This window comes from Falco cherrug, chromosome 4 (genome assembly GCF_023634085.1).
Source record: "Falco cherrug isolate bFalChe1 chromosome 4, bFalChe1.pri, whole genome shotgun sequence".
Taxonomy (NCBI): domain Eukaryota; kingdom Metazoa; phylum Chordata; class Aves; order Falconiformes; family Falconidae; genus Falco; species Falco cherrug.
Window position 1 is genome coordinate 72,712,113 of NC_073700.1, and position 27,185 is coordinate 72,739,297.

The 27,185-nt window shown below is 39.3% G+C and overlaps 1 protein-coding gene across 1 annotated transcript in view; it reads right to left on the reverse strand.

Moving 5' to 3' along the window:
* LOC102060002 (macrophage mannose receptor 1-like) overlaps positions 1-26,971 on the reverse strand; it is a 37,556-nt gene extending 10,585 nt beyond the window's left edge. The window contains exons 1-21 of the mRNA XM_027800510.2: positions 26,804-26,971; positions 24,568-24,969; positions 23,279-23,452; positions 21,716-21,874; positions 20,667-20,780; positions 20,056-20,190; positions 19,022-19,204; positions 17,220-17,377; positions 16,454-16,567; positions 16,007-16,122; positions 15,570-15,718; positions 13,031-13,230; positions 11,508-11,635; positions 9,204-9,291; positions 7,248-7,392; positions 6,216-6,251; positions 5,921-6,096; positions 5,244-5,311; positions 3,521-3,621; positions 1,395-1,531; positions 249-363 (exon numbers count right to left, since the gene is read on the reverse strand). Of these exons, the coding sequence (XP_027656311.1) occupies positions 249-363; positions 1,395-1,531; positions 3,521-3,621; positions 5,244-5,311; positions 5,921-6,096; positions 6,216-6,251; positions 7,248-7,392; positions 9,204-9,291; positions 11,508-11,635; positions 13,031-13,230; positions 15,570-15,718; positions 16,007-16,122; positions 16,454-16,567; positions 17,220-17,377; positions 19,022-19,204; positions 20,056-20,190; positions 20,667-20,780; positions 21,716-21,874; positions 23,279-23,452; positions 24,568-24,969; positions 26,804-26,861 (2,956 nt within the window). The 5' untranslated portion in view covers positions 26,862-26,971. The remainder of the gene's footprint in view (positions 1-248; positions 364-1,394; positions 1,532-3,520; positions 3,622-5,243; positions 5,312-5,920; positions 6,097-6,215; positions 6,252-7,247; positions 7,393-9,203; positions 9,292-11,507; positions 11,636-13,030; positions 13,231-15,569; positions 15,719-16,006; positions 16,123-16,453; positions 16,568-17,219; positions 17,378-19,021; positions 19,205-20,055; positions 20,191-20,666; positions 20,781-21,715; positions 21,875-23,278; positions 23,453-24,567; positions 24,970-26,803) is intronic.
* Positions 26,972-27,185: the final 214 nt, after the last annotated feature.

The following is a 27,185-nucleotide window of genomic DNA, read 5'->3' on the forward strand; positions in this document are numbered from 1 at the left end:
TCTGTGTAACCGCACTCAAATCATACTGGAAGTTTCATGAAAACTGAGCAACTGAAGGAATGAGAAATGCAGCATTTCTTATATGAAATCTTTTAGCTATTTTTTTCACACTTTGGGGTTAAAATGATGCATAAACTGACCTGGCTGATAAGCAATTTTTAGCAGATAATCCCATAATCTATTTTGGAGAGCTTTTTTTTTGGTGAGAAATTAATACTTTTTTCTTTCAATAGAGCCCATCTACGTACCTTGCACTTGTTCATTCGGTATGGCAGCCAGGTTTCCTCCCAGACTAATACAAGCATCTCGTGCAGCATGCCACGTGAGCTTTAATGTTATATTTGAAGCAAATATTTTGAAACACTGCATAAAAAAGCAAGCACTTCATTCAAACTAGCAAAGGCAGGCACTGTCGTATGTGACTAATATCAATTAGCTCTAGAATGTACATTTCAGTGTCGTAAATCAGGGCTAGAAGAAACAACAGAGCTCAAAAGCAGATACTTAGCCCCACTCATTGCACAAGATGTAATCCAGGAGTCTAGTACCAACGGAACTGATTGTAATGATGTCAAATACATAATCCCTTTTCACATTTTTATCTGCCTGCTTCCTGTAATAACAGAGGGATCATATAAAACCAAGAAAATGCATCTCTGGATGACACAGCTGCAGGGAATTATCTCTGCTATGCCTTGTTCTGTTTCCAATAACTGTGGTTACTACTGTTCATCCTGGCAAACAGTGTGAAATACCCTTTGACACATTCACCTAATGTTCTGAGGATGCAATAGTAGCAAAGTGTATATAAAGTAGATAAAAGAACCTTTGGCAAATGGAGCTTCAACTCAAATTGGTATATATTCTTCCATTACAGCAATGAGGACTTCCAGACCTTGCCTGAATGTAAAACTGTACTCAAAACAATGGTAGTTTGGCAGCATCTTTGTGAATTCAGATCTTTGGGAACCCTGTACAAGCCAAAGGGATTGCTTAAACACATTCTCTCTAAATCATTCCACCTGAAGGGCTTTTTTTTTTTTTCATTATGACTGACCATTACAAATTTCAGTTTCTAACAGAAATATATGAAACAGGTGAGGAGGAGAAGGGGTTTTCTTAAATAGTAATGTTGTATTCTAAGCCTGCATAAACTGTGTTCTCTTAAGTTTATTCAGCATACATCTGCTTTTACTGTATTTCTCTGTTAAGTTAAATGCCTATAGTCACCTTCAAAAAAGCCCAGCCATCCAGCCAGCACGTTCTGACTGGATAATTACTGTTCAAATTTATTTAATAATCCTAAAAACCATATTTTTTTGCAGTTGTTTGTTGGTTGTTGTTTTTTTTTCATTTCCACTGCTTTACACAATTTAAGTTACTTGTCGACATACCTTGTTGTTAAAGAAAAACCAGCTCTCTGGGCATCCTCCAGGAGTCAATGGAGAAGCAAATGTTGAATTAGTTGTACTGTTATGTTTTTCACATACAAATTTATTAGATGAACCACAGTTTACATCATTCCACAAACCTAAAAATAATTAGATTGAATAAGTAAGTCAAGATATTATACACTTTGTTACAATAATTTATCATTTCTTATTTTGAGTTGGAAAGATATTTTTACTAATCTCTGTTGTTCAGACCATAAAAGAAGCATGCGTTACATTTATGCACTCAACTGTTTTTTACAAAAAGTGGATTTTTATGGACTTTAGCTGCTCAGCACTGTTAGTTACTGGGCTACCACCTAGCAATTGAAAAAGAATAAAGGACTGGGAAGAAAGGGACAGTGACTCAGAAGAAATGTGCTGGTCATCAGTTAACTTCAGTCTACTTTCTCCATCTTCCCCACCCCTATCCATCAAAAAGCCTGAGTAGCTGAATTACAGGAGAAAGAGGGTAAGAAAAAAAATGAACTTTTTTTTTTTTTTTTTAGTAGAACACAATGTTCTTTATATTTCAGGCTGCAGCTTGATCTGCAGGCAAAGTAACCATGGCAGCTTTGAATGAGCCAGTTGAAGCTCTAATAGTAGCTCAGCTGTAGCCCCTTGTGCTTAATGTGAACTGCCTGACCCTTCTGCTGCTCGTCCAGGGCTCTCCACAGTGTGTGTACCTGTTTGTGATGTTTCAAGCTATGGCATCATCACATGGGAGGCAGCAGGGGAAATTTGAAAAGAAAATAGATCAGAAATGAATGAAGAAAATACTAGATCCATCTAAGGGCAGAATATAATATTCAACTATACATTATGGACTATGGCCATCTCCTGGGGCCAACATCTCAAGTTAATATAGTGTTATCTAGGGATTCATTTTGCAGATTAAAATACCTCATTTTGGTTATCAAGTTATATGCTAGATTTATAAGCTACTGTTATAGTCAATAGAGACCTGGTAGGATTCACTTGTCTGAACTGAGGTGCTTAGCTCTGTTTGAGAAGCTATGCAAGGTGCCTGCAGAGAGCGGACAGGTACACACTGTTTCTGTGGGAAGCTAACAGTCAGGTGGGCTAAACTGTAGAACACTGCCGGTGGCTACAGTCACCAAATGTAGGCAACTGAATAGTGCACTGGGCTAGAGTAAACTGAATTGTTCTTCAGGCAGCACTGGCTGTGCAGGTGAGATGTCCGTTTGACCATAATGACACTTCAGAGGTCTAGCTCAATTTAGCTACATTTTGTTATCAACTCAAGCTTAATGCTTCCCTTGTGGTCCAATTCTGTTGCCCACACATAAACTTCTAGCATCACCTGAGACAAGCTCAGGAATGCTGAGCCATCTGTGCAGAGCTAGTAAGTATGGCAGGGACCAGCGGGATAGCTCTCCCTTTCTATACGAACAACTGAAAAAGGAGAGATGCATTTCAGTCAGACCAGATGCCTTTTTTTAGAAAAAGTGATTCTTGTTCTTGATGTCTTCAGATCAAAGCAGACTTTCAGGTGGGATTGCTGAATTATTTTTTTATGAAACATAAATTGAGAGATAGATTTCCTTAAACATATACTACTGAATTCCCATTAGCCTCAGCTAAGTTAAGACAATACAACCAAGAGGAAAAATTACGCCTAGGATTTGCAAGATATTTACCTTTAAGAGTATTTATAAGCATGTAAAACAGTCTTAAGTCATTAGATGTATTTGTCTCTCTCCTCTGCTCATTGGCTTGTACCTTCAACATCCCTATTTCCTGTAGCTGTCATAAATGTTTCCTGAAGTTCAAAGGAGCAAAGACAGACCCCACTCAACTTTTTACTTAGAGCAGTGAAAAGCTGTGTAAGAAGATGCAGTATCAATCTCACAAATCCAGACAGACATCTGCTAAAATCTCCCCATTCTAAAGACATAGACTCTTCCACGACTGGTTATTACACCAGTTCCTACATCTTGTTTGCTTGTCACTGGAAAGGTAGTGCAGAAAACATCCATAAAAGATCACGTGGCAGCAGAAGTTTGACAGCATCAGTTATAATCCAAGAAGAGACAAGTAAAATATAGTAGTATAGCTTTGTTACCTACCTTGCTCTGACAACATTACCACACAATTTTCCTCATTATTTGCAAAGTTAGGTTCGTTAGGAGCCCAGGCCACATAGGTTACTGGAGTCCCATCTACCCAGCTTAAAGAAAAGATATACAAATAGTTATTAATTAATACACTTCAGTTGTGAGATGAGAATCCTAATCAAAAACTCACAGTTAGGAAGGTCCATGAGCATTAATAGGAATGGGCTAAAACTGAAAGGACTGCTACAGATTTTCCTCTCCTTACCTGATTATTGTGATTTGAAGAAATTTATGTAAAATATTACTGGTTGCAAAACAGGAAAAGAAAGCACCAAGCGTATTTTCCATTAATGGGCAGGAATGATCAGACATCATTTAATAACAGAAACTATTTTCAACTAGCCATAACATGTAATACAGAGAAGACTATTCAAAGTTTTATTTATCTTAACTGATTTCCTTATATCACATAGTTAATATTATGCTTCTCAGTCTGAGCATTCCTGATATTGTCATAGATGCAAACAAGGACAAAAATACTTTTCTGTGGCTTTTAACCTGAAGAGAAATATCTCCATAGGTAATTTCTATTAAGTCTTGGGTCTGGAAACTAATGGACATTCTGTCAGCTTTAAAACCACCCTTTCTGAAGTATCAACATTGATGTTTTTTTCGTTATGCTTATATATTTTAAACATCGCTATTCAAGGAAAAAGAGGATGGCACTGCATTTTAATCAATATTACAGAATTTAAGTCACTCAGCCTGAAATGGGAAACAAGTTCATCTCCCTTATCTATCTCTTCCTGATGATGATACACTTGATCTAAATAAATGAGATGCTCCCTGGACCCAAGCAATGCCCTACCTTCCTCGTGTGTGTCCTAAATCAGGAGGTTAGAATCATGCACTATCTCAGTCACTACCAACTTGTCTCTCCCCACTCCTCTTCTGGCCTTTCCAAGGTTAGTGATTTACAGACACTCAATAGTGGCGTTAAAATAGAAAAATTAAAATCAAATCCCCTCTAAACCTGTTTCAGTTCAAAATTAGAAGCATGGTCTTTCGCCTCCCAGATGTGTCCTAACTAGCAGATGGGCAAGTAAGCAGTGTCAGTATCATGCTCTTCAGTGTCTTTTACTTTATAGTTTTGAGTTAATTTGCATTTTGGTCTTTTCTCAATACTTGTTAACTTTACAGTACTGTAAACTCTGTAAACTTCTACTGACTTTTCTCCTGGAACAGGAGTTTGAAGAGGCTACCTTAAAAATCTCTGTCAGAAGCAGCTTTTGTACTTATTGCACACATCTTCCTAATTCTGGAGGACTTCTCTGGAGCTATGATACATAAATAAGAAACATGAGAAAACAAGCTCTTTGTTATGTAGCATATTTTGAGTGTATGTGTTTATAAGTATAAAATCCAGCATAGTAAAGTATCACTCCAATTTATGGGACAGACTTTTGAAAGAAACTTGAGAAAGTGTGTATGGAGAGTACAGCTGCCAAGCCTTTCTTTGGGTAAGTGTTTACTCAAGAAAAAATGTTCTTTTCCTATTTCTTTTGAGGGAAAACTATTGGACTTTAGAATATTCTAGTACTATTCTGTCCTGCTTTGTACTTGTTATGTGGAACTATCTTCCATCCTTCAAAAAAGCCCATTTAGTGCCTCTAGCTACGTGAAATACTGTATTTGTTTCTACATGTTAAGAGCTGCAGTGATCATCTTAACTTACCTAAACTTTTTATCAAGACTCACTTTTAGACCAATGAAGTATGCTCTTGACTGACTCCAGAATCCCTCCTAAACCAGAAAGATACTGTTTTAATTTGTTAAAAAATATATCTTTGAAGTAAAACAAGCAGGAATGGAAATGCCATTGATTAGGTTCACAGAGCAGTCGCTGCGGTTGACAGCAGTAAAGCATGTCGACTAAAACAGTTAAGCACAGTGATGTGTTTTCAGACTGCGGTGCAGAAGCCAGGTTTTTATCTGGAGCATGACAGCCGGGTCCTGCAGTGCTGAGGGACCTTAAGATGGGGTAGGAGAGAAGCAGATCTTGAGTCAGAAACAGGTACATATATTTCATTCTCCCTCCAGGATGGCAGCACTGTGTAATGCTAGCCTCAGGTCTCCCTCTCACACCAGCTAGTTCCCCAGCCAGCATAGCTGGCACCTTCCCCTATTGCTCTTCCCGCCAGCCTGCCTCACCACCTCAGCACAGCTGGCACAGAGCAGGAGAGACCAAATCCCACTGGACCAAAGGACATGTTTGGGGGGAATGTCATAGGTCCTGTCTCAGGCAGATTTCGTTAGTGAAAGCGCTGATGGTTCTACTTCTGAGGGAATTCAAGTTTTGTAAGCGGATGGCCAAAAGCATTTCTACTTCAGGCTGTCTATAATGATTCTTACATTTTCTTTGAGTCTTCTCTGTAGAAACCTTCTCTCACTATTACTATTAACAACAGCCAGGTCTGCAGAATTCATCCTGCAAAACTCTTGGGCTTTTTCCATGGAGGCATATTCTTTGCTTATGTAGTATAGCTTATCTTCATATGCGATCCATCCGTCCACAGTGGTTTTATATGCTGGAAGATAAATAAGGTAGCCTTAAATTCTGTATCTGTAGAACACAAAAGCTCATTTTAGAATAATTATTTTGATAAAAAACAAGAAACAAGAAAAATAAATGTACACAAAAACCTACCATACGTGTCAGTAGGTTCAGATTTTAATGGTACTCCTGCAAAACAAGAGAATAGAAGGTGTGATGCATCTCCATAGCCTGATTTATGATGCAGCTTGTGACAGCCTGCAAGGAGCAGAGTAAGGAACAGAGCAGGATTCCTTACTTCTTTGCCATTGACTAGAAAGCTGAAATTGTGGTTAAGCCTGCTGCACATTATGCAGATATACACATTACGTAATATGCGTGGTCATCTACTTATAATTTTGTATCATAAGCTGTGCTTCACATCAGGAAAGTAATAGCTTTGGCTGGATCACATTCCTGCACAGAGCACAACAAGGGAAAACTGCTCTTTCAGTCTCTAAGTCACAGTAGATTTACTCAAAACACTTTAAGCCTTGGTTTTGCAGTACCTTTACTGATTCATCATTCCATAATCCTCTAGAGGGGTCTTTTTATTGAGAGGGAGAAAATTTCCATTAGATTTACTTTAGCTCTATAAAAAAATTGTCTCAGACCCAAATATTTGTAAGCAAAAGGAAATATGACTATATATTCTGTGAGTTATTTCCGGTTCTGATAGAAAAAGAAATGCCACTGTTTTGAACGTTTGGTTTTCTAAAAGCAGTTAAATCCTGAATAATGTTAAAGGAAAACTTGGAGCACCACTAAATCTTTGGTGTACAAACATATCATATTTGGGTTTTAGCTTTACTTATGTTAGTGTAAAAAACAGTATTGTAATGATTCACCATTCCTTACTTCCTATGTTACAAAAACGACTTAATTTTCAAGAAGTTTGCAATCTGTGAAACCTTTGCAAACACATAGTTTCTTTATACATCTTAATTTACATGAAGAAAAAGATTTATTTATTCTTATCATCTATCATTGAAAAATCCTGGCCTATATTATGTTAACCAATGTTCTTGATGTCCATTTGGAAAAAGTAGTTCTTCAAAATTTTGTGTCTTTCTCCAGCAATTTACATTAGAAAGCAAATACTTAGAATGTTGTTTAAGCTTCTTGCTTAGAGAAGAATAAATCTACCTTTTTTTATTTGACAAATCCAGTTAAGCTGCACTTCACAGACCGAAAGAAACCATCGTTTAGAATAAGTCACACCATTGACTGCGCCACACAACTTGCGTCCTTCTGAATTTCTTGAATCATCATCCCAGTTTGTGTACCTAACCTATAGAAGAAATCATCTCTGTTACTCTTCTTATCCATTTCAGTAGTTGTACTCTATATTGGTAAACAGAAACAAATAGGTTTTGTCTGAAAGATTCTGTCTCTGACTAAAAAGAGGTGCAAATGTAAGGAAAGCAATAGATACAAGAATTTTACAGTTGGGAAATGATGTCAGTGATCAGATGAGGCTGTCTGGCCATGGAGGGCTTTTCCTCTTTGTGCTTCACACATTTGTCCTGGTTTTGGCTGGGATAGAGTTATTTTTTCTTCCTAGTAGGTGGTACAGTGCTGTATTTTGGATTTAGTAGGAGAATAGTGTTGATAACAGTAATGTTTTCAGTTGTTGCTAAGTAATGTTTATACTAAGCCAGGGACTTTTCAGTTTCTCAGACTCTGTCAGTGAGAGGGCTGGAGGGACACAAGAATTGGGAGGGGACACAGCCAGGACAGCTGGCCTGCACTGTCCAAAGGGATATTCCATACCATAGAACATCATGATCAGTATATGAACTGGGGGGACTTGGCCAGGGCCTGCCAATGGCTGCTCAGGGACTGGCTGGGCATCACTCAGCAAGTGCTGAGCAATTGCATTGTGCATCACTTGGGTTTTTTCCCCCCTTCTTTTTGGATTTTATTCCTCTCCTCTCTCCTTTTCATGATTATTATTTATTTTCTTTCAATTAATAAATTGTTCTTATCTCAACCCTTGAGCTTTACCTGTTCCCTGATTCTCTTCCCCATTCTGCTGTGGGGTGGGAGCAAGCGAGCAGCTGCGTGGTACTTAGTTACCAGCTGGGGTTAAAGCACGACAGCCCCAAACACAGCCAGAATCAAAACAGGCAAATGGAGTGTTTCTAGTGAACTTCACCTACCTATGAACTTCACCACCATTCCACGCATGCTAATCATGTGCGGACAAGTTAGTTTTCAATTCATCAACTGTGGCCTGGTCCAAAATTACATTGTCCAACAGCCGTCCAGTGGCAGAGACCACATCACGCATCAATTCAGCATTCGCATCTTCCCTTCCCTGTGGTTAGTGAGTGGGAGTGTGGCTTTTGGGAGGGCTGTCATGTCCTACAAACCTAGTGGAGTTACCTCTGAAGAAACATCCAAATGGGAAGGGAGAACCATTTGATATAACCTCCTTGGGATTTTCAAAAAGTTCTTGATAAGATCACCTCCCAAAACTTTTACAGAAACTAATGTGCAACCAAATAAGAGGCAAGGTCTTTACTTGGGTTAAAAAATAGGGAACAGAGGGCAGGAGTAAAGGGAAGGCAATAAGCAGTAGAATCCTGCAGGAACTTTTTACACATCTGTGGATATTTATATTGGCTCAAGAGACAACTGGATAAATTCATGGAAATAAATAAATTAAGATTACAGATCTGAGCTCCAGTTCTGAAAAACCCTGAGCCATCACTGGGGATGCTAAAGTATACTGGGAAATATGCTTGCTGTTTGATTAGCTCTTAAGATGCTTCTGGCCACTGCCAGAGACAGGATATAAGATCCTGTGTGACGAATTTTAATGTTCTGACATTATGTGTTCATATTATATTCTTGGAAAAGAAAATATGCTGGAGTGTTGTGCGGAAAGCTACAGATCCTGATGAGATACAGATAGTTTCCATGTATTCAAATGTGTTACCGTGATTTTAGTCATGGTAGTACAGGTTAACAGCCATGTCACTATTTGCAGGATTAGTGTTTTCTTTGACAAGGGTAACAGTAAAAACCTGAAAAGTACTTGTACAAACAACAAAGCATTTTAAGAAAACAAATTTGATGAAAAAATAAAATACTCACTGGAGAGCCATCACTCCAGGCAAGTCCTTCATCTGGATTCAAGGAATATATACCGAGCCAAACTTTTTGAAAGGCACAGGAAACGGCACTAACAAAAATTACAAGGCAGAGCAGTGTGTAAACATCAACACAGAAAACTTCCATAAAACATCATTAAACTTTCCAGAGCACATCGGATAGTGCAGTGAAGTTGTAATAATTATCCTATTACCTTTGATGAAGGGCATACAGGTGCATATGTTTGTCATAGAAATATCTAGTATTTCAGTGACAATGGCTTATATATCAGACTTATTAGCAGTAGTGATCCTGTATTTCCTCTATGTTCTGTTTCCTTAGGGAAGGCCTTCACAGACTCAGAAAATGGTCTCAGCATTGACTACTTCAAGCTGAGTTAAAAGTAAATAGATTGATCATGTCTTCTACACTACTTAAAATACCACACCCCACAATTTCATGCATTTCTAAATCATATTAGTAATCACAATATCGGGGGGGTTGTGAGGTTTTTTTATTATTATTTGTTGGATATAAACCACTCTTTTTTCATTAAACTGTTAATGAGTAGATACAATTCGTTAGTAGATAAAATGTCAAAGTTTCATGTGTTTTTGGGGTTTTGAGAAATCTGTATGTTTCAGAAATCATCTGCAGTGGTTTTTGTGGCAAGGTTTTGGTGCTGGGGGGAGTACAGAGGTGGCTTCTGTGAGAAGATGCCAGAAGCTTCCCCCATGTCCAATGGAGCCAATGCCAGCCAGCTCCAAGGGGGGCCCCGCCACTGGCCAAGGCTGAGCCCATCAGTGACAGTGGTAGCACCTCTGTGATAGTATATTAAGAAGGGGGGGGGGGGAAATCTGCACCAGTGAGAGAGAGGAGTGAGAACATGTGAGAGCAACAACTGCAGACACCAGGTCAGTGCAGAAGGAGGCAGGAGCAGCTCCAGGTGCCGGAGCAGAGATTCCCCGGCAGCCCCTGGTGAAGCCCAGGGTGAGGCAGGCTGTGCCCCTCAGCCCAGGGAGGTCCATAGTGGAGCAGACATTGACCTGCGGCCCATGGAGGACCCCACTCTGGAGCAGGTGGATGCCCAAAGGAGGCTGTGACACATGGGAAGCTCATTCTGAAGTTTGCTGGCAGGACTTGGGGACTCGTGGAGAGAGGAGTCCATGCTAGAGCAGGTTTGCTGGCAGGACTTGTGACCCCACAGGGGACCTACGCTGGAGCAGCCTGTTCCTGAAGGACTGCACCCTGTAGGAAGGACTCATATTGGAGAAGTTCATGGAGAACTGTCTCCCGTGGGAGCGACCCTACATTGAAGCAGGGGGAAGAGTGTGAGGAGGAAGGAGCAGCAGAGACAGCTGTGATGAACTGACCATAACCCTGTGGCAGTTTAACCCCAGCTGGTAACCAAGTGCCACAGAGCCACTGGCTCACTCCCCCCTCACCCAGAGGGGTTGGGAGGAGAGTTGGAAAGGAATGTAAAACTTGAGGGTTGAGATAAGAACAATTTAATAATTGAAATAGAATAAAAAAGAAAGAACAATAACAACAATTATGACAATAACAGTTATAATGAAAAGGGGAAGGGAAAAAATGAAATCCAGAGGGAAAGGAAGCAAGGAACACATGGTGCACAATGCAACTGCTCACCATTCGCTGACCGATGCCCAGCTAGAACAATGACCTGCCTGCCCCGCCAACCCCCCAGGTATATACCAGGCATGGCATCCCACGGTATGGAACACCTCTTTGACTAGTTAAGGCCAGCTGACCTGGTGTGTCCCCTTCCCAATTCCTTGTGCCCCTCTGGCCTTTTTTGCTGGCAAGGCCTGAGGAACTGAAAAGCCTCACAAAGCCAAAACAGAGCACCACACTAATCCTAAGATGATAATTAAGTCCATCCCAGCTGAAACCAGGACAAACCCCCATCCCCCATCCACCTGCACCGCTCAGGGGGAAAAGGTAGAGAAATTAGGAATTAAGTTAAGTGTGGGAAGAAGGGAGGGGTGGGGGGAAGGTGTTTTTTCTGATCTGGATGGTCATAAATTAATCTGATTTTCCCCAAGTCGAGTCTCTTTTGCCCATGACAGTAATTCCTGAGTAATCTCTCTGTCCTTATCTCAACCCGCAAGCTTTTTGTTATATTTTTTTCTTCCCTGTCCGGTTGAGGAGGGGAGTGACAGAGTGGTTTTGGCAGGCACCTGGCATTCAGCCAGGGTCAAACCACTACATTATCTAAAAACTTCATAACAGTTCATATGAAACATCTCTTAAATCTGGTAAGATAAACATATAGCAGATACTCACTACAATGCTTGTCTTAGTAATGGTATCTCCTCTTTACTGTTAATGGTGACAAGGTCCCCTCCTATATGTCTACAAAAATCTCGAGCTTCAAGCCATGATTTCTTTTCAATATTTGATCTGCAAAAACACTATGGAGAAATTACTTTAAAATATACTATATATTTCATAATAAAATGAAGAACTGTAGTCTTGCTTACCCATAAATGGTGTTTCATACAGCCAAGTAAAAATCCGTAAGAGAAATAGCATGAATTACTCTGTTCATAAATTTTTTGCACTAGAGTTGTCTAGCTAGTTATTGTAGCAGTGGCAAACAAAAGGAAGGAATTGCTAGAAAGGAATACAATTCTCTTGAACTTGTTTTACCTAGGGGAGGGCCCAGGCCATCTTTAGGATGAAGGCAGAAGAGGGTTTGTGGTGGAGAGTCAAGGTGGCCTAGGAGGAGACTGAAGATACAGGCAATAGAATGACCTTGTGGTGGTTTACAACTCTCACTTTACATTTACAACATGATGTCTAACATTTTGGTAGTTCAAAGAATAAGCACAAGTCTGACCAAATCTAAAAATGATGATTTGGGGATAAAGGAACCCCAGTAAATAGCATTCCAGCTGAGTTTGAAAGAAATGAAAAAAAAAAACCCAACAACATAATAAAACCAGGACTCATTAATTTAATGAAGGGGTAAGAAATATTATCTCACACTTACCTAGCACATTTCTATTCTGCATGATCCCAAATCAATGTTTGCACATTACCCTCCTTTCTTGTACAAAGTTCTTTTGTATGCCTGCTCAGACATAACTGATTGTACTTCAAATACGAGTTATCTCTAGCTTTGCAAAAGAAGCTCTCTCATGTCCTTCATAAACATTGGTTTAATAAATCTTTAATGTGACTTATGCTTTAGTTTGAGGAACAGTGTGATTATCTTTGCCAGGTCCAGCCTTAGGCATTGTGCTGCTTATGGATACACCTCACTGCTTCTCTACTTTGTTCCCTGAAATCTCACACACCTCAGAGAAATATGGGATCTTTGCACAACCTAGTGATCACAACTGATATAAAGAGCCATACTAACATCCAAGCTTTGCTGCTTCTGCTGTTTAATACAGCATTTTCACATTGTTCTCTCAATAATTTTAATCTTGTTTCTTCTTTTTTCTCTTTTCTTTATGTCTTTCTAGGGACTTGGTATTTATATCCCTTTTCTTCCATTTTCTGCTCCAATTCATTCAACCCCTAGGACACAAACTTCATTTTCTTTCCTGTGTCCTTCTTCCTCCCATTGTGTCCAGCCAGTCCCTTCAACCTCACAACCTCATCTTTCTTCCTTAGTTTCTCCCCTTTTATAGATTATCCCCTGAGATGTCTGTGGTGTTTTGTTTGGGTTTTTTTGCTATTTTCCAGTCTCACATATTGCAAAATGAAGATGTCACTTCCTTTTTCTTTCTTTCCCCTCTCCGCCCCTCATCCCTCCCAGCTGAGCAGTTCAAACTTCTTTCAACTATTTAGGCACTTACTTTAAAACAGGAACTACCATGGTTGTTTGATACCCAACCTTCAGGACATGTGGGGACCGGAGCTGTAGTTGGAATAGGTGGAGATGTTGCATTCTCTGCCCACTGCTTACATATGTAATTTTGCTTTGTCTCACAGTCAAGAACATCCCATAATCCAGCTGCAGTCCCAGTTCTCATGGCTACACATCCTGGATTACTTCCTTTGTGAGAAACAAAAAACACATTGGATATTTTATACAGACTGAATTGTTTATTTCTTACTTAAAATCTTTGAGCAGCAACCATTCGCTTCTTGCTGTACTGTAACACTTGGATAGGAGAGTTGGAGAGTTTAGGTGTTTTTCACACAGACAAAAGTAATGTTTTCTGTTTGAGGAGGTCATGATCAGTTTGGGATCCTGCTTTTTTTATGTGCTATATCCTGCATAATTAATTCTATGTTAGAAAATGAATTGATTTGTGCGGGGTTTTTTACAGTGAAACCCTGTATTTTCAAGTGAAGACCTCATTCTACTTACATTAAGTCTGTTTTATATCAGGCAGCATAACCTCGGTCACTAATATAGATGGAAACAAAACCCTTAGTGCATACATAAGGCAGGTGTACAAACCTCAACCCAGACACGATGAAGCTTATCCCATGATGTTCGCTGTAACTTTAGTGTATTCTCTCAGAGGGAACTGCAGGTTGCGTTCATCACACAAAATGCAGTCAAATGCACCCACTGGGTTTATACAATGGCTTATTTGTGTTCTTTCTTAATTTCCTAAGCATTCCTAAAATTTTGGCTACTTTTTGATTCCTGTGGAGCACAGACCTGATGTTTTAATGGACCTGTCTATCATGGTGCCAAGAACTGACTCCAGAAATGGTCAACTCTAAGTCCATCACTTTATGTCATGTCAAGATACATGTTCGCTCCTGCGAGCATCACTTTACCTGCATCAAAGTTCACCTGCCATTTTAATGATCATGCTCCGTCATTCTCCTGAGATCATCCTGTGTGTTCTCACAGGCACATCTTCACTATCAGAAATAATTTAGTATCATCAGCAAATCTTGTCACCTCACTATTTCACCTTTTCCAGATTGTCTGTAATTAAGTTTAACATCTTGGGCTTTTGCACAGATCATTATGGGACTCTACTGGTGAATGTTCTTCCCCAGTCAAAAACATCACCTTCCATTCCCTGCCTTTTAACCAAAATTTTTAATCATGTAGGAGGTTTCCTGTGTCATGTCAGATTAGCTCAAAAGCTTTTGGTGATTGAGATAGACCACACTAACTAGATTTCCCTTATTCATATGCTTTTGGCTCCTGTGGGGAGCTCCAGGAGACCTGAGAGCATAACCTCCCTTTACACAAGCAATTTTATGTATTGTTCCCACTATGTCTTCTTTATTCTATTCTTTATTACAGATTCAACCAATTTAGCAGTGACTCATTGGTCTGGTTTTGCCCACAGTTCCCTGGAATCATTTTAAATGTTGGCATCAAATTTGCCTTTTTTCACCCCTTAGCTGTCAAGGCAGTTTTAGCAGGTAAGCAGGTAGTTAGGTACACATTACACTTCATGTAACCTTTACAATTTGGATGCTTTTGCATCTATGCTTAGTCCTGAAATGCTTTTCTTCAGATCATCATAATCTACTCTCCTGCTATTTCAGCCTGAAATAGACTTTCCAGTCATACCCTCACAAAGAAACTTTGCAGCACAGAAAACACAGTTTCTTCCTCAGCGAACACAGGTGCAGTGAAACTCATTTTTCACTGTTCCAGACAAATCTACAAGTGCACACTTTATACTCCGATCATCTGCTGGCAGCAGAGACTCCCTGGCAAGCTTTCTTCTCATGGCATTTACAGAAATTTTATTACTCTTTTACCATTTTCATAAAAATGTTGTTTTGCATGTTATAACCTCGCTGAAGATTTCTGAGAATTTTTTCAGACAAATGATCACTAGGAGGGATGTGGTATATCTTGGGGAAAGCAGATTCCCTCATGGCATTTTGAAATCTTGTTTTCTGTGCCTGTGCACAGTATGATCCTGTGAATGCATTCTTAGCATCACAAGTATGGAAAATGATGGCATGATCATTTTTGGTACTGAGATTTTGTAATTGTCATTTTAAATCCTTATTACAATCACTCTGTTTCAGACTCTTCTCCCAGGCTAACTTTTCTACTAGAGGGATGAGTATGGAATAGTCCTAGGACCTGCCTGTAACTCCTGCTAATCTCTTTGTGAAGATGAGACAAAATGTTAATCTTACAGATAAATATAGTCAGATGTCCTATATAAATAAATAAATAAAATAATATACATTTATATTATATAAAGTTATATATATATATAATAAAACTGCAGCTCAAACTGTTCCCTTTGAAATTAAAAGATGGGGTTTGAGAAGTGCCAGTTCTTGTAAAATATACTGAAGGCTTAAAGTGTAAAATTCAGAGGACATTACCAATGCAAACCCAAGGAGGGACCATGACCTCAGAGACCACCTCCCATCCACTGTTACGGCACCTACCAGGCATTGCTGCATTCCAGTGTGTGAAGGAGAGAGCTTCACCATTGGCCCACCTAAAAGTGCCTTGGTCCTCCATGTCACCAAGACCAAGCCAGAAATATTTCTCAGGCCTCAGCCCAACAAGGCTAGTCAGATAGGCTTGTTCATACCTGTAGAAGGAATCGTAAAGACACAAACGAAAACAAATTCATTTATCCAAATCTTACTTGTCTAATCTGCTGATGAATTCTTTTCTCCTTACGTCAGATTGGGGGAGAAGACATTACAATAGGATTTCAACTCTCTGTAGCTCAAAGAACAAAAGCAATACTTTGTTGAACTAGAGACCTCATCTGTAAGTGGCTGTTTGACACTGTGTTAGATTTTGTAGTTCTAGGAATATTTCAGAACATGCAACCTTTACCTATTTAAAAGCCAAGGAAAAGGTATTATCATACCTGCTTTCAACTGTGGCTAGGTAAGCTTCTTCTCCTTCACAAGTGGTATTTGCTTCTGAAAATGTTGCTGGAACATGCCCAATAAAATAGCAGTAGGTCCCATATCTTCTCCAGCCCTATAACATGATTTCAGGATGTCTATATAACTTTTAAATAATTGTGATAACATGTATTAAGTGAGCTATACCATTCTGAAATGAATGAAGCACAATAATCGTGAATATTATGAATCAGAAACCATTTGCAGTGAAATTACAGATCCCTTCTTCAGTGATTTCTGCAAGTGGCTTTCTAACGTTTAAAGAAACTGGGAGACAGAGAGAAACTTCAGAATAAAGACAAAAATCTATATGTAAATAACATAAATAATTCAAATAATTCTAGATGATTGTCAGACAAGGTACTTATTCAATCTGGGAAATTGGTGGTCCATTCTTATATACTTACTTTTTTGCAACCTGTATCAGTAATTTCCTTTTCTCCAGCTATTTGTGATACAGGTTTTCTTTTACAAATGTAACCAGCTTTCTTCTCACAGTCATAGTCTGCCCAATAGCCATCCTGTGGCAGGAAAAAGGATGTAGTAACAATGAGAATAAGATGAATAATACAAAGCAGTTTCTTTCTTTATAATGAAAGCTATTAATTTTCTTCCTCCTTTCATTTTGAAACAGAAGTATTTTCTTTTTCCTTATCCAATTCCCTTAGTTGATAACAAAAATAAATCTTCTCACATTTAGTGAAACAGACTGGTCTATAGTACAGCTACAACTGGTAGTGGTAAGAAGGGATGAGGGTGCAGGGAGCTGGTTACCAGACCTGTTATGCAGGGCCCTGCACAGGCAGTTGTGCCACACAGGGATGGGCAGATGAGCAGGCACAAAGGAGGCAGCAGGGATCCCCACATGCCACCATCACTGCCAGAGGGGAAGGAGCAGAACATGCTCAAACTACAGTCAGAGACTTGTTTTATAGTCCTAATATATTCATCGCTGTCTTTCAGATGAACTTAGAGGAAATTTCATCTGTGATGCAGTAATACTTTCATTTTATTTTTTCTTACTTTTTTAATGAAAGTTCGTATTTAATCTCATACTTTGTCCCCACATCCCTTTTTCTGGCCCTAGCCAGTTGCTGAAATAGCAGGTTCATAATTCTTTTATTAAAACGTTAGTTTCAATATTAAAGTAAAACATACATTGAATAATTTTACCTGGCCCTTGATCAGTACACAATCTTCTGGCCTGTTGTTTGTGGTGGATGGCTCCCCCAGGTGCCATTTTGTGTATGTCACTGGTGTACCATCACTCCATTCAAAATACATTTGAACCTTATGATCGTTCAGCCCAATCCACAGCTTGTCTGCTGGCTCTGAAACACGGAACCACAGAATTAGAAAAGACCTCTTATGGCACTGCATTCTTTTCACAGCACCCTCGAGCTCTAGAACATACAATCCCTTCCGTAAATTTATGAAACAAGATTATTTGCTGTGTTGCATGTTCATTTCATAAATTAATATTTTTCACATAGATATTAGAATAAAGAAAGCATGTTTTGGAAAATTAGGCTGTAATGAAATGCCTGCACTGGATCAAAAAATTTCGCTTCCTTTCCTCATAGCAGTGGGAGAAGAGCAAATTACCAGCCTAATGCTACTACACTATGGTGGTATGATAGAACTGCATTAGTAGTTACTTTTTAGGTTCTGTTGCACTGGTCAGATTTTAAAATACTGTTTTAATCTAACTTGAAGTGTGAATGTTTCAAGTTTCTTTCAACAAAATAAAAAAGGAAAAACCCGCTAAGCCTAGCCTCCCAGCCCTACAACAATTTTTTAGGCAAGAAGTAAAATCGGAGTTTCAACAACATCCAAAACCAAAAAAAGGGGAAGGCTGTCAGCAGCCAGATCTAACTTTGAGGCTGGCTTTGCTCCAGGTTGAGGCTGGACCAAACGACCTCCAGGGTTCCTTCTGGCCTCAACCAGTGCACGATCCTACGGTTTTAGGAATTCTTAATACAAGGACAGCAAGGGAAATGAAAGGCAAATTTAGGCAGCATTCACAAACATGGGAAAGATAGATAGGGAAGGATGTTCTCAGTTTCTTCAGTAGTCACTAAGCTGGGGTACGATACCAGAATCAAAAATATAAGAATCCAAAAATATCTCCTTGTATAGTTGAACACTAAGCAGACAAATGACTCTTGCCGAAGAAAGAACTTTTCTGTCTTGAATATCTTTCACTTTTTCAGTAGTTCATTAAGAATTTTCACTACCTCTAAGCATGGGGGGGGGGGGGGGGGGGGGGAATGGAAAGGCAAATAGCTAACAAGAGTAAAAAGTAGCAACGCGTCTACAGACTCCTCATGTTTCTGCCAGGACATTAAAAAGGCCATGGTGAGACCTCACTGACATGCTAGATCCAATGACCTGTACTCACAGCTCTTTAGGCAACCCAGGCAATTCCACAGCTTGCTGCCTGGGAACCACCTTGAATAGCTCAGCTGATCTTTTCCACCTAGCAGTGTGGAGACCTAAACTTTTCTTTAGTAGGTTTCTTTCATCACTTCTGCAGAGACCTGTGAACTTACTGGTCTGGGTGCTGGTTAACCACAAGATGTGGAGAACTCATCGTAAACCCACGCTGTAAGTTCCTCAAATGCACAGAAAGCAGTACAAATATGTTAGTCTTCAATAAAAACTGCTATTTCAAAGTGGAACTTACATTTCTTAATCCTTTCACTGAGAAAGCTTCTCACTGGGATGACAGATGCCCTACCCTCATGCAAAACAAAGCACAAGTCAAGACAGTTAAGTAAATCTGCAAGTCCCAGCAGGGAAGGAGGCATCTGCTTTGAAGCAGAAAGGAAAGCACTGCACCAGCCTAATGCCTCTAGCTCCTTGCATGTCTCTGACTGCAGTAGCTCATGTGAATACAATTCCTACATCTCAATTCAGCAGGCTGGTGCTTCTTACATGCTGACAAAGGCAAAAACCCCTCTGGAAACACTCACTGTACCCAAGCTGAGACAGCACAAAGCTGTGCTCCTCGAGGCTTTGGATGCTGGCCAGGTGACTCCCTTCCTTCTGACAAGAGGTCAAAGCTTCTTCCCATCCTTTGGTCTCCCTGAAGATCTTGTAGCAGTGATCTACATACGGTACCCAACCATCTGGACAAACAGCAGCCCCAAAGTCACCTAGGAACAAGTACCAATGGTTTAGAGGGGTTCAAATGTCATACAAGGCACATGAAACTGAAAATACTTTCACTTATTCTGTGCAAAAATTCTGAACTAAGAATTTTCTTTGCAAATTCTTATTATAAGGAAATGACACACACAAAACATAATAAACATAAATATGATTTTAAATCTGGTATTTTTTAGCTTGGAAAAGGAAAGTTTTTTTAATACAAATGTTATTTAATACAAATTCTATCATTCTTAAATAGTCAAATGTCTGTAACAAATACAGTAATGTATCAATTTTAACAGCTTCTGTATTACGTAGTACTTACTTGTCAGATAAAAGAAATCAAAAATTATCTGCACCTACCAGGGAATGCTTATGAATTTTAAAAGGTAAGTATATTGAGAGAGTAAAACTCATCTAGACAGATTTAGAACTAGACATATATATATATGGAAACACGAACAGGAAAATCTTTATAAACTTAAAATATCTTATCTTTGCAATATATCGATCTTCAACCTTTGGCTTATTTTTATTAATGTCCCTCTTCCAAAAAGTAATTTTTGGCTTGTTCTCCCTTTTTGTGCTCTGTAGTGTGTGTATTCAAAGGGAAGACCTGACTAACAAAATATGGACAGGACAAGTTGGATGTTCTTTGCCTTTACCTGTTTCATTCTGTGTGTTGTGGGACTGGAAATCAGCCTAGAAAGGGTACAGTGGTTTTAAAAAAGCAAACCAACTACACAAGAAATAGTTGCTATTTCTAACATAATTATTCTGCTCACCCTTTCAACGTGAGTGCCGAGCAATTCAGGTAACAGCTTCTACTTGTAATTACCACCATTTATCAACATACCTGAGGGAGCCAAGGTAAAGTTTCTTTTCTTACAAATGTAACCAAGTTTCTGATCACATTCCCAATTTTGCCATTTAGCTTTTGTTTCAGGATTCAAAACCACACAGAGCTTTCCAGATTCTGGAGAGGGGCTTCCTTTGGGAAAGGTACAGAAAGAAAAAGTGAACTTTTCTGAAAGGCAAATAGAATGCTAAGGTCTAAAGTGCACAGGAGAAATCACTTCTGGCTGAAGTGAGAGCCCCAAAGATAACGTCTTTCCCAGCTTTGGCAACTGAGGTAAATCTCTGGTAGTGGGAATGTCTGTATGACATGTAGTATCATTTACGTGGATACGAACATCTAACCCCCTCATAGTTCTGTTGCTAGAGACAAGAAATGCAAGACTGTATATTTTTGCGAATGACAATATTGCTTTCAGAGCTAAAATATTTTTGCAATACAGAGATGTTTCTGGCTTATATGGCTATAGAAAAAAGGGTTTTATAAAGCTAAAGCAAGTAAAGCTAAAATACATACCTTGTGGCATATCTTGCTGCTAACACAATCTGCTTTGCAGAATTTGAGGCACGTATATTTTTTCTTTTGAAATACAGAATCAAAGGCACAGATACCTGGGGCCCAGTTTAAGTACTGGAACGGGCTGCCTCCAATCCACCCCCATCCACTCCTCAAGTCCAGTCTGTTGAGTCCAATCCACAGTGCAGAATCCGTACCTTCTGTTAACTCTAAGTAACCAAATAAAGATAAATGACTTTATAAACCACTTTTTTGTTTAGCAATAGTCACTAATAATGTCTCTAGGAGGACTTACAGTTCTTAAATATCTAACTACAAATATCTTTAGACACCGAAATATCTGATAAACTGACACACGCCGAAGCTTTGATTACTGTAAAAAGCAAACAAACAAAAAACTCCTCTCTTACTCTGTCACCTAATGCAAAATGAGCACGGAGGAGGTGCCACAGAGTATATCAAAAATGAAAATGTTTCTGTAGAACAGACTAAATTCTGTATAACATTGAATTTATTTAGGTAGAAATATCGGTACAGTGTCAGTATAAACAATAATAATTAAGCTCTTAGAAGTTAAATTCATTAAAAATAACAGGAGAGAGTTTCTTCAGTACCATTCCTTCATCAATACATGGGTAAGTAGAGCCACAGTTTAGGATCTATGAATAACTGATATTTTTCAGTATGTCAAATGAATTCAAGAAATCAGATGCCAAACTGCATTTGACACAAAACATCTTTTAGCATAAAAATATCTCTTTTTCTCTTGTTTTCAATTTGTTCTAAAGGTTACTTTTGACCAAAAGGGAAACTTCCATTTACTTTTCAGAATATCTTTTTTATCTTTAAAAAAAAAACAAAAACAAAACAAAACACCAAACACAAACCAAACCCAAGGAATTTTTAATATAACGTTTTTAAATAGTCAAACTGTTACACTTTCAGGGCACTGAAATGTGTTGAATTCTGTTTAAACTTGGCAATGATTTTGATATCAATTTGCAAATTCTAAAAGGTTTTGTTTACTTACTTATGCATATTTAGTTCTATAGACATTAGCCAAAACCATACTAATTAGTCCTTAACTGTAATGATGGACTGAACAGATCCTGGATGTAAGTCAGCGTTTGCTTTACTTCCTCACCTTTAAGGTATATTTGCTCATGAATATCTGTAATACTCAATAATTCCGCATTTTGCTGCTGACAGCTCTTCCTGGCTTGATGCCATGTGAGAGCAGATTCGGAGTTTATTTGGTAATGGACATTTGTTAACAGATCTGTAGTCCAGGTGGTGTCTTTATCTGTGAAGAAAATAAATATTTTGGAGAGGATAGTAACTCCGCCACAGGAAAATGAGTTGCAGGTTCTTGTTATGCATGGCGTTCTCATTGAATGTCACCTCTGCTGTTCTTTCAAGAGCACTGAAAATGTTGTGAGTGGGACGGAGAAGGACAAAGTCAAGGCTGTGGCAGAAATCCTAGGTGAAATCTATAAAAAGTTATGCAACATCTCCTCTTTCTGGACAGCGGTTCCCTCTGAGAGCTCAGCGAACCAGCCCTAGACCTGAATCTAGCATCAAAACAGTTGTCAGATAAATCTTCCCCTTGCAAAGACTTCTGGAAGTGCCTGTCACACAGCTTCAGGACCCAGGCACTTCAATGGTGCTAAGCCACATTAGCTCCTCTTCTGAAGACTTTTGCATCTTTGGTCCGTTGAAGAACTGCACTTCCTCAATCAAGCACAATACAAAAATTGAATCAGATATTTGAGTATTCCCAAAACTCAGTGTGAAGCTGGATTTTAAAAAGAACTAAGAGCTGGGACTGGCTTTCAAAAGCTTTGAAAATTATTCACTGATGCTATGTCACATGTCTTTTGGACTCAGTGTCCATTGCATCTTTGTAGGAACCTGGAAAGCATATTTGACGATGAATTTGAACCACACAAAAAGCACATTTTTAGTCAATTGGTGTAAAGGGGCGTTTTAATAATAAAAGATGTAAAGTTGAACAGGACCGACGGGGAGGAATATCAGGGAAAACTGAGAAGTGTCAGAAGGAGTCTTCAACACATAAAATGTAAAGCTCCCCTGTCAAGAACAAGGCCATAAAGGGAGATAGAGGGGAGAGTGACCACAGAAGTGGAAGGCAGTTTTCAGAAAGTGATTGAAGTTGTAGAGAAATGCCAGGGATGGAAGGCAGTTGTCAGAAGGGGTGGAAATACTGCTTCCCAGGCAATAGGAATAGGGCTTAATAGCATGGATAAAAAGGCACGTTCCACCTACGTAAAAAATATATTCACATGAGAATCACGCAGACTAAAATGTTTTCATCATTAATCTTCCTACAGCCCTCATTTTTGTGCCCACATCCATTGCAACAGAGGTCCTCAGAGAAGGGTTGTACAATGGTGACAGCACACATTCTGGCTGAGAAACAGCAAGGAGCTCAAAATTATCGTGCTGCTCAGCAACACCCCCACAACTAGTGGGAACCACATGCCAGATTACTCTTCAATCACAGTTTTCTCCACGTCTTCATGCAACATGTTGCTTCCTTGTGTAGAGAGCTGCAGAATGTGGCAATACAGCATATACTAAAATAGATTCTTGTAAACTATGCATTATTATAAAGATATTAATGATCTGCTAGTGCTGGTTTGCCAATACCACACTGAGGGGAACTGCGTGGAAACAGGTAACTTACCTTTTGATGGGCAAAATCCGTATCGCTGGTCCGTGTCATAGTCTGCAGTGGTTGCACACCAGAGCCAGCCGTCTGACCGGCCAGCTGCCGTGCACTCAGCATACCATTGCTTATTGTACATGAAAGGGAACACACAGGGGGCCCCGAAAGCATTTCCTAGCAGTGTAAAGGTCTCTGAGAAGGCAAAACGATATAGTATGGAACATAATAAGTGAATGTAAACTGAAAAATGTGAAGCCAGTGCTAGTGGCTGAACTGCAGCTCAAGTGCTTTCCATGTTACTTTTCCCATAACAACAAAACTCATTTCAACACTTTTCCAGACTGAACTTGCTGACACATGTTTTAGAGCAGTGCTGTTCTGATGTAAAGTAACATTTCACAGGTGAGTGTAGATTTTTGTTCTGACCAAGGTGCTTTTACAAACTTACTAAGACCCCAGAGCTCTAACCTGAGATACTACTGTTTCAAACAGTGTTAAGATTTTATATAAAAGGTGTAAGAGGAGGAACCAATATTTAGAAGTCCTACTTCCTGGAGAAAGTAAGCATCACTTTAGACAATCCATCTCTGGTTTTAAGTATCTCACATGCAGTGGAGCAGCTCCCACATGCAAGGCTCGGAGTTTAATTCTTCAAATATCCTGTCAGGTGGTTTTTAGAAAGTCCATTCTGAACGTGGGAAAGCCCTTCAGAGCAATCAGACTTCAGCTAATCATAAAAAGATACTGGCACTGGTAATTGTCATTATTCTGTGAGCATCCTCATCTGCTGAAACGAAAGCCACACCTCCTCCACCTGCACTGGTACTTCCAGCCCTTTCTCAGCTCACCCATATTGTGCTACTTTCTTGAGGATGTAATTTCATTTCCATGCTGCTGTATAAGAAACTTGTAAGAGTTTACACTCTCTATTAATGATGTAGTGACACAATATGGTGACCAATAGTGACTTTAGAGAATACTCATATGTAGTCTGAGTATGTATATACTAACATATTATACATTTAGAAAACATAGAGAGTATATGTAATACTTATACTACTTGTAACACTGACATACTATAATGTCTGTACTAATATAGCATGTATTATTTACATGTATTTATATATATGTTATATAATACATACTTGTCCATAAATATTATGTTAAAATCAAGGCTAACTCCCTCAGTACACTGATTTTATAAAACTCTGATGATCACTGAAGGAATCAGAACAGTCAAAGATCCAAAACACACTAATACTCACAAACAAGTTAGTGCAAAGGGTGAAAGAATCAGTTTTCTGTACCTTCATATCCCTGGGAACATAAAACATCCACAGGCCCGTAGATCTTCCACTTACTCTTTGCACTCAGCCCCTTCTTCAACAGAACATTATCATATTCTTCATTGCCAGGACTGAAAAACAAATCCTCTCCTTGGATTGCAAGGAGGCTTTCATTTCTGCATTCCCACCACTGAAGCCCACTCGTTTGATTACATGGATACAGGGTGATCAAGGCCCGATCCTTCTTTGATGGCACCCCCAGGCATAGGTTCAGTTTCACACTCATAAGCTGATGATCAGTGATCCACCTGAATTTTTGTGATTCATTGTCTTGATGGCAAGCGGCAGTTCTAACTGACTGTGCGATAGATGCCTGAAGGCAGAGCTTGTTGACTTTATTATATACTAAAAATGTTTCAGTATCTGTAAAACAAAACAATGCCTAACAAATGATTAATATAGAATATGTGTATAACGCATGTGTGACATGATTCTGCTTCCCATTCACATGAACAGGGAGTCACTGCATTCATATCAAATAAAAATATGATGTTCTGGAACAGACTCAAGTGCAACATGAGTTTTACTGATTAAAAAGCAGTAAGGTAGACAATAGAGTATGTAATTCATTATTATATGTCACCATACTATGGATTAGTAGCAGTCAGCAGCCATCAGCAGAGCTGAGCACAGCTTGTTGGTTACATCAGTCACACTGATTCCCTCAGTCACACTGTTATTACCATTACTGTCTTTCCATCTATCCCCAGATACATGGCCTTGTAGACCTCTGACCTCTACAAACTTCCTTCACCCTTACAGATCTCCTATTGGGGTCACAGCTGTCTCTGCCAAGCCATTTGTCCCCCCACTCCCAAATCCATATTGCCTTTCCTTCTCACTGGGTCTCACAGCCAGTACTCTGGGCTCATTGGCCTTGCTGACCTACAAGACCTGCAGTAGCTATTGTGAGCCATTGCAGTATAAAACTAGGAATTACATTGGGAAACCAATCACAGTCTGAGAAAGTAGCTAGCACTGGGGAGCAGTGGCATCCGACCACCGCCTGGCAATGTGGAAAGGCTGGTGGAAGTTAGAAGGTCCACATGTACCAGAAACTGAGTCTCTAACTCTCCAGGTAGTTTCTGTGATCATGTCTACAGAGCTGGCTCCAATGTAAAGAAGCAGCAGCTGAGCTTATGTGAGTCCTATAACGAGTTTATTAGTAGCAGTAGTGCATCACGTGCGCTGCCCCTTTGCAGTGTGCCTTGTGACCCACCTAGCTGTATTGCCTTCCAAAGCCTGTGGGATTCATAACCAGTTTTGGTCCCTGATACATCTTTTGCTTGGTGGGCATCATATATAATTAAAATGTACTTTAAAACCTAAAGACTTTTCATTTAAAAGCCTGTAAAAAAATTGAATCAATTTAGTTGCTAATATACAGTATACTGAAAAAAATTTTTTCTGGCCTGCAGTGATACCGTAAGCAATTAAAAAAACCCAAACGACCCCATACTCTGAGGCAATCTGTAACAGTTTTACTCAGGAGTTTCAAAGCTAAAAAGATTTAACATTACAGTCTCCAGAAGCCATCTGTTTAACACTAAATTGAAGTGCAGCTAAAGAGATGGCAGTAATATTATCACCGCAATTCTACAATAACTTTCCTAAACTTAATCCAACTTTATTTCAAAAAATTTACTTTATGTATTTTATCAATTCTGGTGAATTCAGTGACTGTTCAAAACAGTGAATTAAAATAACCTTTTTATAAGAACTAAGTCTCTCTGAATTGCACAGCCATCATATGGGAATACCTTTCTGTCCTACAAGTAATTCCACATTTCACCACTCCTGAAGTTTTTCCTGCCTGATTTTGCTAACCATTACCCAGACACCAACAGCTCAAAAATCAAAACACAGAAGAATAAAGCAAAATGAAAGGAAAAAAAATTAAATATATCTCATTATATTCTTAGGTCTAATCTTCTGGGGTTATTGAAATGATAGTGCCACTATAAATTAATAAAGCCATTAAGAATTCAGTCTTTGCTTCCTTCTCTATTCATTTTTTTCTTCTGTTAGACCCTGCCCTTGCCTCTTGCCCTCCTCTAAGAGGCTCCCTTTCTATATGTCCCAAACTAATAATGTACATATAGGCACTGCCACAGAACCATAAATCACCCAGAAATGCCAGAGGACATGCAAGCACTTTCACAGACACGTTTGTAGGAGGCAAGCGAGAGGCACTTACCCGCCAGCTGCAAAGTGCTGTGAACAAGAGAAAGAACAAGCAGCAACCCAGAGAACATAACTGTAAATGCTGTTTCGTTTTCTTCCTGTCACCCAAAGCTGAATGATGAGAGTTGCTGGTGATCAAGTGCTGCTGAAGAGAGGACAGTGCCCAGTCCTCCTCACTTGCAAAGGCTGGCTGGTTGGTTAGAAAGCGTCGAGTGCTAAATAAGGAAATATTCTGTCACATGCCACATTTAAAAAAACCAACAACCCAAACAAGACAACACAGCACAAATTTTGCCTTTGAAAAGAATGAAGTCTCACTGAGGGCAAACCAAGCTGCCTTGGGAAAGCCCGTGATACACAGAAGGTTATATCCCAATACTTCCCTCCTGTCTTTC